The sequence below is a fragment of the Vicugna pacos genome, chromosome 5, assembly GCF_048564905.1.
Source record: "Vicugna pacos chromosome 5, VicPac4, whole genome shotgun sequence".
In the NCBI taxonomy this organism is placed as follows: domain Eukaryota; kingdom Metazoa; phylum Chordata; class Mammalia; order Artiodactyla; family Camelidae; genus Vicugna; species Vicugna pacos.
In genome coordinates, this window is record NC_132991.1 from 29,231,272 (window position 1) to 29,247,674 (window position 16,403).

The 16,403-nt window shown below is 37.5% G+C and overlaps 1 protein-coding gene across 1 annotated transcript in view; it reads right to left on the bottom strand.

The window, feature by feature from the left end:
• Positions 1 to 16,403, bottom strand: part of NEB (nebulin) — a 204,039-nt gene that overhangs the window by 96,203 nt on the left and 91,433 nt on the right. Inside the window, exons 67-77 of the mRNA XM_072960953.1 lie at positions 16,287 to 16,391; positions 13,512 to 13,619; positions 12,044 to 12,355; positions 11,000 to 11,203; positions 10,411 to 10,515; positions 9,365 to 9,472; positions 7,726 to 8,037; positions 5,934 to 6,137; positions 4,049 to 4,153; positions 3,799 to 3,906; positions 3,092 to 3,403 (exon numbers count right to left, since the gene is read on the bottom strand). Of these exons, the coding sequence (XP_072817054.1) occupies positions 3,092 to 3,403; positions 3,799 to 3,906; positions 4,049 to 4,153; positions 5,934 to 6,137; positions 7,726 to 8,037; positions 9,365 to 9,472; positions 10,411 to 10,515; positions 11,000 to 11,203; positions 12,044 to 12,355; positions 13,512 to 13,619; positions 16,287 to 16,391 (1,983 nt within the window). The remainder of the gene's footprint in view (positions 1 to 3,091; positions 3,404 to 3,798; positions 3,907 to 4,048; positions 4,154 to 5,933; positions 6,138 to 7,725; positions 8,038 to 9,364; positions 9,473 to 10,410; positions 10,516 to 10,999; positions 11,204 to 12,043; positions 12,356 to 13,511; positions 13,620 to 16,286; positions 16,392 to 16,403) is intronic.

The window sequence follows — 16,403 nt, forward strand, 5'->3', positions numbered from 1 at the left end:
TTAAATAAAGTCTTTAGCCCAAGATAAAATGCAACTGTTTGCATAGATTAAAAAAAACAAACAAACCAGAATTCCTGAAAAATACTCTCCCAATTTGCTGTAGAGAGGAGAAAATTCACAAGGAAACAGAAGGAGCCGTACCTCGCTGGCAATTTCTCTGGAGGCTTTGGCGTGCTTGATTTCAATGGCATCGGCTCTTAAGTCATAACCTTTCTGCTTGGCCTCATCCCAGGCTTTCTGGTAGAGTTTCTAGTGAGGGAAAACACAGGTTTGCTTACAAGAATTGAAAATCAGTGGCCATACCCCAAGCAGTCATAATACAAATCATAAGGCATAATGTAAAGGAAGGCAGCAGAAGAAAAAAACAGTCACTCTGAGTTCTTTTGTTTATTGCGTATTTGCTTTGTGGAGTGCAGGATACTTCCGACTAAAAATTTAAAGCTAAACATCTAAATCTGTGATTGTTGGACTATTTACACTTATCACAGTATAGTACAGTCTGAGAATATCCCTCTACACAGTACAGGGGAGCAAAGAATCAAGTGTGATCCGAGAAAGCCTTCATCAGGGAACCATATGAGACCTGATATGTCTTTCTCCTGATGCTGCCCTTTGACTTTTCTGAGGTCTCTGCCAAAGGGATGTGTTGTAGATACCATACCTATCCCGCACTTTGTATATAATTAAGTTTTGGCTTTTCTTACAGCCTTGAAATGTCAAATAAGAAAGTCCTGGATCAACCAAAACCCTATAGAGACATAAAGACCGTTACCTCTTATACTTCCTAGCGTAAGAGGCACTTAAGTAAGGATTTCATTATCCTCGATTGGTATACAATGAAACTGAGCTGTAGACAATTGGATATAGCACAATGATTTCAAGGTTGAAACAAGCACGCCAAAGAGATTCAGATACCCCAAATCTTGCAGTCCAGGGACCCAGACATGTATCTAAACTAATATTCGAAAGAGAATTCTCATTCATATTGCCCTGGGAATGGTAACTGAAGAGAAAGTATCTAGCACCAAAAGCTGTAAACATCTCTAAGGCAGGTAATTTGTCCATTATAACACATTCCACAAGCTGACAGATACTGTCCCATAAAGACATTTATACTTCATATTTATGCCTCTTACATTGCTGATTTGCAAGGCATTGATATGGGCCTGCAGCATGACTGGAGTGTCAGAAGGGATGGTTATGTTGGCTTTATCTTTATTCCAGGCTTCCTGATATAGTTTCTGTGGAGGGAAGGAAAATATTATTTTAGTACAGTGACAGAGAAGGATATCTGAAACATTAAGCCTTAGTGACTATTTAATCTGGAAAAATGTTTTGATATATGTTTGTGATGGTTAGTTTTATGTGTCATTTTGGCGAGGCCATGGTACCCAGATATCTGGTCAAACATTATTCTAAATGTTTCTGTGAAAGTATTTTTTCTATCAGACTAACATTGTATCAGTAGACTTTGGGTAGATTACCCTGTGTAATGTGGGTGGGCTTCATCCAATCAGATGAAGGCCTTAAGAGAAAAAAGAATGACCTCCCCTGAACAATGAGTAATCCTGCCAGCAGACAGACTTGGGTGTGAACCATAGCTCGTTCCTGGGTCTGCAGTCTGCTGGTCTACCCTGAAAATTTTTGGACTTGCCAGCCTCCACAATCATGTGAATCAATTTCATAAAATAAATCTCTCTCTCATGCACAAACTATTAGCTCTGCTTCTCTGGAGAACGTGACTAATACAGTATTATACCACTTAATATGTAGCATTATGCCACAGATTTTGTACTAAGTATTGGTTTCCCTGAATTCTAATGGAGTGTTATTTTTCATTTTAGTGCTTCCAAGTCTGTGTGTGAGGCAGGCATCTGCCAGAGTTCTACTTTGTGTGTACCTTCATGGAACTAGCCAAGTCTTAGAGTTGCTCCCATCACTTTACGTCTTTGGAGAGAAACAACCCACTTGCTCAGTCTGAGTGGCATCTTCTGAAAAGACAGTCCTGTGAAAGGAAAGCCTGGTGGTAGGATGGTTCTTACCTCACTCATTTGCAGAGAATTGGCTTTTGCCAGGACAACGTCGGGTGTGTCGACAATGGAAGTGAATTTCAAGGCTTCCGGGCGTGTCCTGTACAGTCGTTCATTCACTAGGTCTTGAGCAACCTTCACTCTGTTCATTTCTACTGAGCCTTCTGGCATCCAGCCAATGCCACGCAGCCAATCCAGGTCTGCTTTGTATACATTCTACAAAGATGTTAGACAGAGATATTGTTCCAAATGCTAGAGAGACCATCCCTTAAGTGAAAAGTTAAGTTCTCAGGTTGGTAAGTGCAGGAATTGGTGGTCCCAAAATGAGTAGGAACTGAGATTTTACATGACTTGGCAGAGGGGAGCTGTTGATATCCATGACAGAGTCAATTAGAAAAACCTAATTTTTTATGCCAGCTATGAATAGGAATAAAATAGTAATTATGCTAAATTTCGTGATAATTATTTAATATATGAAAAAAATTATAGAACTGAAATAATTTTATTTTATTATTATTATTTTTTGGTTGGGGGGAAGTAATTAGGTCTAGTTATTTATATTTAGAAGAGGTATTGGGGATTGAACCCAGGACCTTGTGCATGCTAAGCATGTGCTCTACCACTTGAGCTACACCCTCCTCCTAGAACTGAAATAATTTTAAAGGACATTTTGTCATGTCTCATTCTACTTTCACCATATAATAACTGACCCAAGGAAACTGTTTAGTGTTTTGGATATAATACAATAGTGGCAGTTATTTTAAAGACATTCAGATAATTTATCTGAAATATATTTTCACTGCCAGACAATACAAAGAACATGAAGAAAATAGTCTGAAATCTAGGCCATGGAATAAAGGACATGATCTAAATAGAGTTTCTCATCTATGTTCTTTGATTCCCATAACTTCCAAATATGGGTTTTGTTTTAAACACTGTGAATGGCACCCCCTGAGACTGTGCAGTGAGCAACCCATGGGTCAGTTCACAGAGGCACTCATTGGACAACTAATAAATCTCTGCCCTCCCATTCCATCTTTCCTAAAGTTCACATTACATACATCACTCTGCAGGTCATAGGCCTTCCTTGCTTGGATAACGTCGTTTTGATCAGGTAAGCATATCCAGTGATGCAGGTAATTTCGGTAATCAATGTCACTGACCAGAGTCTGACATTTCTTGGCCAGCAAGATGCCCAGCATGTCCACTGGGCTAGTGAACTTGGTCTTCCATTTCTGGAATTCCTTCTTGTACTCCCTTTCACTTTGAATCTTCCCTGCGTGTATGGCGCACATAATCTTGGGGTCATCTTCAATGCTCCGGGCTCCAATGTGATGGCCCTTCTGTTTCTCATATGCTTCTTTGTACTTGTACTAAAACACCAGAAACATAGGTTGAGAAGCCTGGTTTTAAGACCATATGCATGCTGACAGCTGCAGATGACATGGAAACCCACAAGCAAATGGACAAGAATTTCACATTGCAAACATTTTGATATTTCTGAACAATTTTAAACTAACATTTTATGCTATCATAAACATAACTGTAATGTGATCATATATGTTCATTGGGAACCCATTCCTGCAGCAACTCTAACTACAGTTTCAAAATGTATTTTTCCTCTCTGTGACAACAAAGGGAAAGGTCTTAGAAGGTAGCAAGCAAGACTGGAGGGGCATATGGGGAAGCTATTACAGAGTGTGTCCCACTGGCAGCACTGTGGTTGCTCAGCAGGTGAGACCACAGAGGTTAGAAGGAGGGCACTTACATCACTGGCGATGTCCCTCGAGGCCTTGGCACTTTTGATGGAAATAGCATCTTCTCTCAGATCATAGTCCTTCATCTTTGATTCATCCCATCCCTTGGTGTAAAGTTTCTAGGTGGAGGATAACACACAACAGAAAAGTGTTATAGGAAGTTAATAGACTAACATCCTTACTAGAATTGGCCTAAGACAGAAAAAGTATTTTAATCACTCTTTCACTAAAGGCTGAAACAACAATCAGGAAATCTCTTACTTGGCTGATATTGGCAGAATTGCTCTTGGCCAGCAGGATTTCTGGAGTGTCCGGCATCACATGGATGGAGGTTTTATCAGCATCCCAGGCTTCTGTGTATAAATGCTACAGGGGAAGTGAAGCAAAACCCTTGGTTAAAGCCAATACATTACAGTTGTTATCAAATTTAACTCATTTAACTGTAAAATAGCCTTTTTAAAATTCTTTGGAGGTGAGGAAAGCAAAAGCATACTAGGGAGAGTAAATCATGGCAATATTTCAACAGCCGTATGTTAGTTTCGTAGCTAATATGAAGCAACCTAAGGATCTCCATTATTACTTCTTTTCACCCAGTGAAATCTCAAGCTCACCCAGAAAACCTCCAAGGTTGAAGCTTGGCTACAGAACTACGATGTAGCAGAAATCCCTAGATTTCAGAGTCAATCCCAAGGTCAAACCCAACTCCACTATGTCCAATCTCTGTGATCTTAAGAAAAGTACATAACACCTCACATTCCTCATTTCTTGGAGCATGATAATCATCTTTTTCCCCTGGTTAATTTTTTAATTGAAATACAGTCGATTTACACTGTTGTGTCAATATGTGATGTGCAGCATAATGTTTCAGTCATAATACAGACATATATTCCTTTTGATTTTTTTCATTATAGGGTACTACAAGATATTGAATATAGTTCCCCATGCTATACAGTATAAACTTGTTTATCTATTTTATATATAGTAATTAGTGTTTACAAATCCCAAGCTTCCAATTTATCCCTCCACCCTCCCCTTTCCCTGCCCTGCTCATCATGTTTGTTTTTTCTGTGAATCTGTCTCTGTTTTGTAAATAAATTCATCTGTATCATATTTTAGATTCCTCAGTGCTGATTCCCTAAGTGATATCATATGATATTTCTCTTTCTCTGTCTGGCTAACTTTACTTAGTATGACAATCTCTGCATCTTTTTTATTAAGTATTTTTTAACTTTATACTTGTCTCTCTTTTTTGGTATATAAGTTTACTGAATATTTTTTGGAGATTAACCATAACACATAGCAAGTGCCTGGGTCATAGTAGGCACTCAACAAAGTTTTTGGTGTTTCCTGTTGTTATCACTGTGGCTGCTGTTGACAGATGTGGTACAGAGTAGAATTTCTGGAGTTTTAAAACCCTAAAGTCTAGAGTTTGCTATCTGAGAGCCAATTTCATATTCTGCACTGAGCACTCAATCTCAAACCCTGAATGTTTGGAAGACGTCCAGGCAGGTGTAGGAGAATTCAGAAAAGTTAGAGTCACTCTCAAATGTGCACATTAAGGGCCTAGCCACTGGATAAAGAAATTAGACCAGTATCAATAAGCAGACTCTGGAACTCTGCAGGAAGGATGTCATCATCTCTCTCGTGTAATAAAACAGAAAGCAGCAATAGCACTCACTTTCCAAAGTGGATTTCCACAACCTAAGGGGGGAGAGCAAACCAAGCAGCTAACCTGAGTTGTGCACTGGCACTGCTGTGTTTCCTAGACTGCAGAACAAAATGCAAAATGGTTGTATATTTTTTACAGGATGGATAAAGAGATGCCGATGGCTAGAGGCTGCTTTGCCTAGGAGAAGTATTGCATTTGTGGATGTTTCCAAGGCCACTGCTCAGAAGAATGTGTGCATTATTCCAGAGAAACTGTCCTAGGCTACGCTTCCTCACACACACTGAGAATGAGGGGACACAGTGTTGAGAAGAGCCCACAGGTCCAGCTAAGGGTCAAGCAGCTGCTTGGCTGAAGGCCTGCATAAGCATCAGGCCCACCCCACCTCCTTTCTCTGGAAACCCTCTAGGGTACTCTGACTTGATGAGCCAAGTCTGGGGAACTTTTGGGTCTGGCAACCAGCAACAGTGGGAGACTCACCTTGCTCATTGTCAGGGCGTTATTCTTTGCCAGGACAATCTCTGGGGTGTCTGTAATGCTTGTGAACTTGAGCTGGTCTGCAGGCTGGCGGTACTTCCTCTCACTCAGGATTTCTCCAGCTCTCTTCACCTTCTCGACCTCCACAGAGCCAATGGGCACCCACCCAATGCCCCTCAGCCACTCGAGATCAGCCTTGTAAATAGCCTGAATGTGAAACAATGCCAAATATTTGTAAAAATTACCCACTCAGCCTGATGTCTGATCTTGCTAGCAGATATAGAGGATGTGTAATTCTGATCTTACTTGTATAAATTTCTTGGAAGACACAGGACTGCCTTACTTTGGTGTAGAGTAGCTAGTCAAACACTTTGTCCCTGAAGGGAGCCAATCCTGGCTGTTTTAAAGATCCCTGAAATCTCTCTAATAATATGTGATTTCACTGATACGAAACCATTTTAAGGAAATTACTGCCTGCCTTCTGATACAGTGTTTATTCTCTAATTTGAATGCCCATACCTCCTTGTATGGGAATAGTACTCTGGTGGAATACAGATGAATACAGTTTGTTCCTACCTCATTGGGCAGTGGCCTACATAGCCATCATGTAACATAAAGAAAGGATGAACACTACTGGCTGACTACATGTCGAATTAATGTGTTTTCTGGGGACAACAAAAAGGGATCTTTTTTCATATGTTTCTATATACTTGCTTCTAAGCCAAAGAGTACTTTTATTTTCTACTCTTCTTTATCCTTTCCTTGGACCTCTGTCTTATATCGTAATTCAAGAAGAAAAAAAAGAAGACATTTTATCCTGCTTTCATTTTTCATTTTTCTTCTTTGCATTTAAATAATTAGCCAAAAGAATTTTTCTCATAAGTAAGAGTAACAGTTCTTTTTGTTCTTATGGCTTTTGGGGAAACTTCTCTTTTCTTTTTTTTTTTTTTTTTTTTTACAATGACACTACTATTATCATTCTTTCAAAAGTGACTACTTGTCAGAGCCTGATCAAAAAAACAAAGAGCTACTATGCCAATAAAGTAGAATTTAAGACCCAAGGACAATCTCCTGGCTGACCACAAAAATACCTAACATATTCCTAGGGAGATGATTGTTCTCAGCTTCTTAGAAAAATTGTCTTGATATGTATAATTCATTCTTCAACTTCCTCTCACAAGTTATAACAGACATTTCCTATAAGTAGTCAGGAAAAATGATAATGCAATCAATTCGTTCGGAAAACAGGTTGCATTAAACTAGGAAATCTTAACCTGGCATCAATGAACTTGGATAGAAAAAACAGTATCTTCGTTTTCATTAACTTCTAACTGAAAGATGGTATTTCTTTCAATTATAAATACAGGCAACAGATGATAGTAGTTTTAACACTACATGGGACTTTGTCAGCAATAGAAACATAAATATTTTCATACCCTATTACAGTTACTGCAGACATCTTAAATATCTATGCTCATCACTTCCTTGAAATTAAATTAGTCATTACATCTACTGATAGATATTTTTATTTAGTGTGTTAATATAAAAGCATATATATTACTACATCACAGATTAAATTCAGTGTTTTGACAATCACATTTTGATGTGATCAGTTTCCTTTGAAACCAGAGTATGTGTGTGTATGTGTGTGTGTATAGTTCTACGCATTTCATGTTACGGTCCTGAGAAGTTGTCCATTGTTTTAACACTGCCAAAGATTCTATGGTGCAAAAAAAGTTAGAATGCCTTCTTAAAACCTTTTAAACACATTCTGGAGAATATAAAATCCACTCACATCACTCTGAAGATCGTAGGCCTTCCGGGCCTGGACGACATCATTCTGATCGGGCAGACACAGCCATTCATGTAGGGGATGCCTGTAGTCTATGTCGCTCACAAGGATCTGGCACTTCTTGGCCAGCACCAACCCCAGCATATCCACTGGGCTGCTGAACTTGGTCTTCCACTTCTCAAAGTCCTTCTTGTACTCCCGGTCACTCTGGATCTTGGCCGCGTGCATGCACCACATCATCTTGGGGTCATCCTTCACATTTCGGGCCCCAATGTGGTGGCCAAGCTGTTTGCGGTAGCCTTCCTTGTATTTGTACTGAAAAAACAAAAAAGATGTGTCTAGTAATAAGGACATCTTGTTTACATCCCATTTCATAGTTTCATAGATACATTATTTCTTTTGATTTTCTGTATCGCTAGTGTGAGGGAGAAAGTTTAATATTCTCAACTCCATTTTACAGAATAGAAACCTGACGCCTCCAGGGATTAAGTGGTTTATTCAAAGTCACATCATAAGCAGGTGGCAGGGCTGGGGCTAGAATGGAGAGCTCCTGAGTCCTAGTATTTTCCCTTTCCACTAAGCTGCACTACCTAGTTTACATTTCTTAACAAGTAAAGATAAAACATTTTGTACATCTACTTAAAGATGTGACTACTTTTTTTATAAAAATGTTTTGATATTAAGAATAGTTTAGGATATTTCCCTTGTAGTTAGAATTTATAGTGAATTTTCTGGTCAAGGATACGGGCTACATTTAGGAAATATCTCCCTTATTTGCCTGTCAATGGCATTGAACTTTCAGCCAAGGTAAAGTAATGTCTTGGGTTAAGACTCTATTTTGAAAATGCAAGAATAGCACTTTATGGTCCATTTTACTATGAGATGATCATAGTGTGGGCTTCTCTAGCTTACTAGCCAGAAAAAGCTTTGATAATAGAAGGAATGAAATGTACATCTAAAGCCTGGGGCCCTTTCAGAAGAAGGAAAGTCTGTATTTGGGTCCTAAGGAGCCTGGTTCAGAGTGAGGGCACTGGACACCCTCAGGAGGTATTTCTCATGAGAAGGGAAGGACTAGAGAGGAAAGGGGGTCCTGAGCAAAAGCTCTGCTTACTTCTCCACTTGTTCCTGTGTTCAGTTATGGGCATCTTGATAGGAGAACCTCACTATAGGTCACAAAGGATTAAACAAAACTCTAAAACACATGTATAATCACATCTTTTTTTTCACATCTTTTTAAAATGCTAGTATAAATGGATAGTAGCAGGTGGAAAGAGTTCACATTTTTATTTGCTGATTTACATGTGCTGCCAATGTCTTTAACAACAAAGTTTTTGTTTTTGTGTTTTTACAAACATCTGTGTCGACAACTGCTCAACTTCTGAAGACCAAAAATATGTGCCCATTTTTAGTGTTCATAAAATATGTATTTTTTAAAGAATATAATTTCATCTTTGACAAATTAACAGGCATAATGGACATAGTATCTTTACTTTGTTTTCATTTGCAACTTTGTAGATGGGGAATCATTAAAGGAAATTGAGGCTTGCAGGGGCAACTAAATTTCTGGCAGGGAAAGCTGTAAAAGCTGTCATTGGTGAACAACTTTGAGTACGAAGTGCCTCTTCCAAAAACATCAGCTTACATCACTTGCAATCTCTCTTGATGCCTTGGCTGCTCGGATTGGAATGGCATCCACACGCAAGTCATAGCCTTCCTTCTTAGACTCTTCCAAAGCAAGTTTATAGAGTTTCTGCAGAAAAGAAGATTAATCGTTACTCCTTTGATGAAAAAATGAAGCTGTTTAAATTTTCTCTGTCTTCATTTAAACTACAGAAACAAATCCACAAAGTTAAGCATTAGTGTGGGTTTGTAGAAAATTTTGCTTCATAGGTGAAGGATTTTAAGGCTCATAGTTTAAACTGTGATATTTTTTTGATTAGTAAATTTCAAAAGTTTTTTGGGGGAGATCAGCATCTGGTTGCTATAATTTTGTTTTGCCAAGCAAGTGTATGTTTAAAAAAAACCCAACTATTTTCTATCATAATCCTAATGTAAAAGAAAGGCCATCTTAATACCAAAGAAGGGGAAGGACTAAGGACAGTATTTTTAAATTGAATATATTTGGATTTGTGAAAAACTCAATGCATTGTCTTTATTTTTTCCCATTTTGCCATGGGCTATCATCACAGATCACAATCAATCTATAGTCTAAGATTTCAGAATCATTACCCTGATGAAAATACTGGTCCTGACAGAGATGCCAAAGACATGCTTGCAAATAGCATTAAATGGGAACCAGAACACAATAAAGCAGCAAAAGAATAGACAGTATGATAACCCACTGGGTTCCAACCCACTGCCTGCCTGCTAAATAGTTGCTGAATAAAACGGTGGCTTGATACCCACACCGACCTATAGGGGAAGGCTTTAAGAGTATGATTCCTATTGGGATGCTTCTCCATAAGCATTCCATTCCCTGGTACCATTTTGATAGAAGGCTGGCCTGCCCATCACAGAGCCCAAAATTGAATCAAGGGAAAACTATCTCTAGAATCAAGAGAGAACTATCTCCTTTACTGACAGTGTTAGTTTGGAGTGTGTATAATAGAACAGTCAGAGCATTTCACTAAGGAAATTGTTACACTAGTTCATCTTTGCCCTTCATTATAAGATCAGTAGTCTACTCACATTACTGTAATTTATTTGGTTGAGTTTGGCAAGCATGATTTCTGGTGTGTCAGGCATGACATGGATTGTTCTCTTGTCATTGTCCCAGGCTTCAGTATATAAGCGCTATGAGAAAAAAAAAAAAAGAAGATGAAATAAATTATTTTGGAGTTCACAGACATTTTTCTTTCAATTATGTGCCAGTCACTTCTCCTCTATACAACAGGAAATGTTGTAAAAATGACTCAAGATGCATAAATTCCTACCTTTCATGCAGATAAATTACTATTTCCAAGAGTATTTAGCTCACTATTTTATTGACTCAGAGTTTTCACTATTTCTTAATAAAACTCTTTAACAGTTCTGAAAAGTATAATTGGATTGTAGTACTTAATATCTGTAATTATTAAATAATTCTGGTATATAGTATTTTTAACATTGGGTTAATATTCTGAAGTATTACTAAGTAACTATGGTACCATAAAATGGAAAAATCATTTTAAAAGGTATTGTAAATCCTATAGGAATCCTTAAAATGTAGTAAGGTGTCAGAATTTTTACTTCATTCTATGAAAATTCCTATATCTGATGGTGAGGAGTGAAGACTCACCTTATTCATATTTATAGCATTGGTCTTTGCTAGCACCTGCTCCGGAGAGTCAGTGATGCTGGTAAATTTCAGTGTGTCTGGATGCTGACGGTAAATATTATCGCTTAGTATCTCTCCAGCCCTTTTGGCTCTAACTACATCCACGGAGCCAATTGGAACCCAGCCAATGCCTTTCAACCATTCAAGGTCTGACTTATACAAATTCTGTAAGTCAATTGACAAGAAACACATCTATTAATTAGTTTCAGATTCCTAGTCACAAAATGGGTCACACTAGAGAAACACAAAAGACTGATGAACAGGGAAAGCTGCCAACACAGTCAATCACTCATTCACAAGCATTACTGAATTCTCAGTATACTGTTTTCTGAAGCATTTCTTGGTACAATAGATTGTATCACGAATGATGAGAGATTTTTTTAAAAAGTAAAAGACACAGTCCCATCATGTGTATTTTTACACATGAGCAGAGTTTCTTGAGCCTTGGAAAATGTGTTCTAATAACTCCCTAAGAGACCACATACTTAGACCAATGCTGTGTAAGTGCTGCAGTCACAAAAATTCTTGCCCCCCCTTTTTTAAGGGAAAAGAAGTGAAATGCAACTACAGTAGAGAGTTTCAACACATAATAATGCTAAGTTTTGCAAATCACACTCTTAACTTGCATTTTAATTGAGATATAATCAATGCATTATACTCATTTCAGTTGTACAAGATAATAATTCAATATGTGTATATACTGCAAAACGATCACTACAGTAAGTCTGGTTAAGATCCACCACCACACGTACTTATACTTTTTTTTCTTGTCATGGGAACTTTTAAAAAACTCTTGCCTTTATTTTCATCTTCAAAATCACAAAAATAAAGTGTAATGCAGTGTTGTAGAGATACTGTATTAGATACTTCCCTAATTATTCACTTTATTTTACTCTCAATAGGACACGTTAGCTGTAATATTATTATTATTATTATTATTATTATTATTAATTATCAAAATCATCATCATCACTAGTGTGCAAAACCAGCATCAGGGGCACTCACGTCACTCTGGAGGTCATAAGCTTTCCGAGCCTGGATGATGTCATTCTGGTCAGGCAGGCAGATCCACTCGTGCAGAGGATGTTTATAATCCACATCACTGACCAAGGTCTGACATTTCTTGGCCAGAACGATACCAAGCATGTCCACTGGGCTGCTGTACCTTGTCTTGTATTTTTCAAAATCTTTCTTGTACTCACGGTCACTCTGCATTTTGGCAACATGGACGGACCACATCATCTTGGGGTCATCATGTATCGCTCGGGCACCAATATGGTGACCCAACTGCTTACGATAAGCTTCTTTGTATTTGTACTGAAAGAGAGAACCCAGTAAATAAGGAGGAAGCACAAAGGGCTGGTCCCTGTCGCTCGCTCTTTGGAGATGTTTATCTATGACGTCCTTAAGTTACCAGGGGAGTTTTCATCACACGTGCTGCTGTGATGCTGCACACTGGGGCATGCTTACTCCCACAAAAGATGATGTGCTGCTCATTCACACACATCCACAGCACAACTGCAGTTGATGCCTTTATATTATGCTAGAAAGTTATATTGACCAAAAAAAAAGTGGTTAAAAAGTGAACACTGAAAAAATGAGCTCAATTACAGTGATAAACACTTTCTCAGAAGTCAGTCATGGGGGTGGACTCATCTAAGAACCTATCTAAGGGATGTTTTTACATGGTTCATTAATTTTCTTTTTCTAGGGCATTCTGAGAAATAATGTCTCTGCACAAATTATCTGGGAGGGGTAGTTTTAAAATGGGTAATTTTTGTTGATAATAAGCATAGAGTTTCAGTTTTGCAAGATGAAAAAGTTCTGGAAGTCTGCTGTACAATGGTGTGAACAGACTTAACACTCCTGGACTGTATACTGAAAAATAGTAAAGATAGTAAATTTTGTTATGTATTCTTATTATAATAAAAAAGAAAAACCTACCAATATTGACAATTTTGCTTGGATTAATTGGATTAATATTTAAATTGTTCAGGAGCCTGATGTATTCATTTTAGGGGAAAGGGATATTGAGTTTTGTTAACCACCTCCCCCCACCCCAGCAATGAGATGTTTAACTTTTTTGCTATCCTACCTCCTTCTTCAAGTCATGGGGAAAAACTCAGGTAAGCCTGCCTCCTTCCTGATGTTTTTGCCTTGAGTGTATCCTGAGGACAGCTCATAAAGTTTTATGAGAAATTCACAAATGTCCATTTAACTTTGAGCAGGGTACTCAGTCTCACTAAGAAAAGACCAAAAGCATCAGAGGAACCACATTCCTTTGTCTCTATTTTGCTTGTGGTCTTGGGCAGGTTACCTTTTGCCTTAAAGCCTCAATTTATTTGCCTGAGCAATGAGGATAGCTAAGATGGGTGATGGCCAAGGAGACTTTCAGCAGTGTTCCAACAATGTGATTCCCTACGCGGGTGGCTGGTCTGTAGGTAACAAATGTAAGGACTTGATCAGCTCTTACATCACTGGCAATATCCCGGGAGGCCTTGGCAGCCACAATGGGAATAGCATCACTTCTCAAGTCATAGCCTTCTTTCTTGGCTTCTTCCATGGCCTGGCGGTAGAGATTCTGAGGAAAGAAGTAATAGCTTTTAGACACAGGCTCGCTTTCACTCTAAAAATGTATTTTTGTCAAAGAAAGACTACTTTTGGATGTAGAACAACACTAGCATGTTCAGCCATAAAATTTTTTTAAAAAGATCTCTTTCTTCCTCTTTTTATTTATACAAGCTACTTATTTAACTTGAATTTTTTCTTTTGGCAGGTGTAACACCACAACTTTTCTTTGCATAAATCCTTCTAGGTTTTACACATTAGGTCAGTAACTCTCAAATGTGCTTAGATTGCTCAGCATTTGTTCTTTTCATGAAATAACCAAGAAAGGTCTATCTATCTAACTCCAAATTTGGATTGGGAACAGTTTTGCCAGCAGAGAGCTTGATTACAGACCAGCAGCACCACCGCTACAAGCATGGATCTGCACTCAGACAGTCCTGAGCTAAGGACAATCCAGTTTCTGAATGTCTCTGTTAATTTTGATTTGCTCCCTTTTTATTTTGTCAACTGCTGGAAACTGCTAGCAGACAGAGGGGTAGAAGTACCAGGGATTTACAAGTCAAAAACACGAAATTGATATAATTTTTTTTTTTTACGAATTGGGAAAATACTCACTGTTCAGTTTCTGTGGCAGGACAGATGCACGTACAAGGTGGGACACTGCTGTTCCATGGGAACACAGCTTGAGAGCCATTGCATTAAACAAATCATCTATACCCATAGTATTCAGTCTTTGCTTGTGAACCATTACAAGAATTTAATTCATTGTTAATGTTTAATAATTTTTAAGTGACTTTAGAGTCTGAGAGGAATATTATTATATGTTTTTAGTGTAGATGATTAATGTGTGACAATTCACATTCTTTCCACATTGAGATTTTACAAGGAAAAGCTAAAGTAAAAATAAGAATAAATTTAATATATTTGAGATAAAATCCCAAAGGCTTTTAATCTTTTTAAACATTTCTAGAAATTTGTTTTTTGTAGCTAGAGTCAAATACTTTTATACTTTATATTTTTCCTCTGAAGAATAAATTCTCAAATTTGTCCTTATGTATAAGTGGGAAAAAATGTGCTTAAATCATCTCATGGCTTCAGGTCAAAAAAACAGATTTTTTTTTTTAATCCTTTCAACATTGGAAAAAGATGCCGAGCTTCAAAGAAGAGAACATTTTTACTATTATCAAGGTTACGTTTTAAAGAATGTTTGGTAAGTTATTTACCCAAGAGAACTAGGGCAGGTAAATGAGAATTTAAGAGAAAACAAAAAATAAGATATGGTTGTTTTGTTTACCTCTACTGAACTAAGTATAGAATGAAGGTACCGTTGGTAATAGGTTGAGAAGAAATTCAAATGGGCCATTCTGAAATCTAATCTTCAGAAGACAGTCTTTAGGGAATTGATGTAATCATGCAATTTTAAACAAGTAAGTCCAGCTGAAAATTTTAGAAATAAAAAAATAGCCTAATTTCCTCTCAGCAGTCTGAAAAAAGCTCTACCTTATCTGACCTAATTTTTAACAAAAGGGAGAGGCTTAAAAGCATCATTACCCTCTGGGACAGAAACTAACTTCATCTGCTTGGGGTGAGGCAGAACTTCTGGGAAAAGATAATCCAATAGAGAAGCTCTGTGGCCAAGACAAAAATCTCTCATTCAAAAATCACTAAAGCCAAGGTCAATCAAATACTTTTAATCAGACTTGTCCTTGGGTGTGTTCACAATGCTAGACAAAGGGCAACCATCTCCTCTTCATTTCACTTGTCATGTCTATTTGATAGTAGCATGCCTCCACTTTAGGGCTATGTTATTATAGACAAAAGCGATTAACAGGGATAAAATAATGAATATGGTTAAGTCTTAAAAATGAGGCCTTAAGTTTTCCAGTGTTCTGAAACTGCCCTCTTTTTTTTGTTATTGTTTAATGAAGACACCACAAAAACATGTAAGAAACCAATATTCACATAAATCAAACAGATAATCTTGACTTGGCAAGAACAATTGGCCAAGAAGCTGTTTCTGCAGCAGTGTTTCTATTCTGCAAAGATATGTGATAATAAGTTTAGTGGGGCTGGAGATGGTGCGTAAAAAACGTTTTTTATTGTCCTCAGGCAATTTTGAAATGAATGAATTTAGGAGTTATTATTTCAGTTCTTTTAAATAAATAGCAGTTATTTTGAGTGTATTAAATAAATCTATTTTCATGGTGACTTGAACATAAAAGGAAGAAATCAATGTTTATTAAGTTGCCCTGTGTGGCAGACTCCACACTGGCCATATTATGTGTACTACCTCATTTAGTCATCACAAAAATTCTTTGAGAGGCACTTTTATCTCATTTTACAGATGGGATAACTAAAGAAAAAACTCATAGAACAAATTTTGAAGCAAGTACTAATCTGAAAAATAGCAATAATTATTTTTAATTAAAATTACAATATGATCCAGTCATTAATAGTTGACTTTGAGAATTTTTCTTCTCCTGACATGGAGATATTTTTGTATTTATCTATTTTCCTTTCTATCTATCTACTTTAGAATACAATGGTAGGTTATGGGCAAAAAAGAAAAAAACAAAACAAAACAAAGCTGATAGGTCAACATCAGAATTAAATCCATAATTCTGACCTTTCTACTACATCAGCAAAATCAATGTGGTCAGGTCAAAATAAATGGTCTTACCTTACTATAATTTATTTTATTTTGTCTTGCCAACATAATTTCAGGTGTATCAGGCATGATATGGACTTGGGTCTTGTCTTTTTCCCAGGCTTCTGTGTATAAATGCTGTGGAGGATA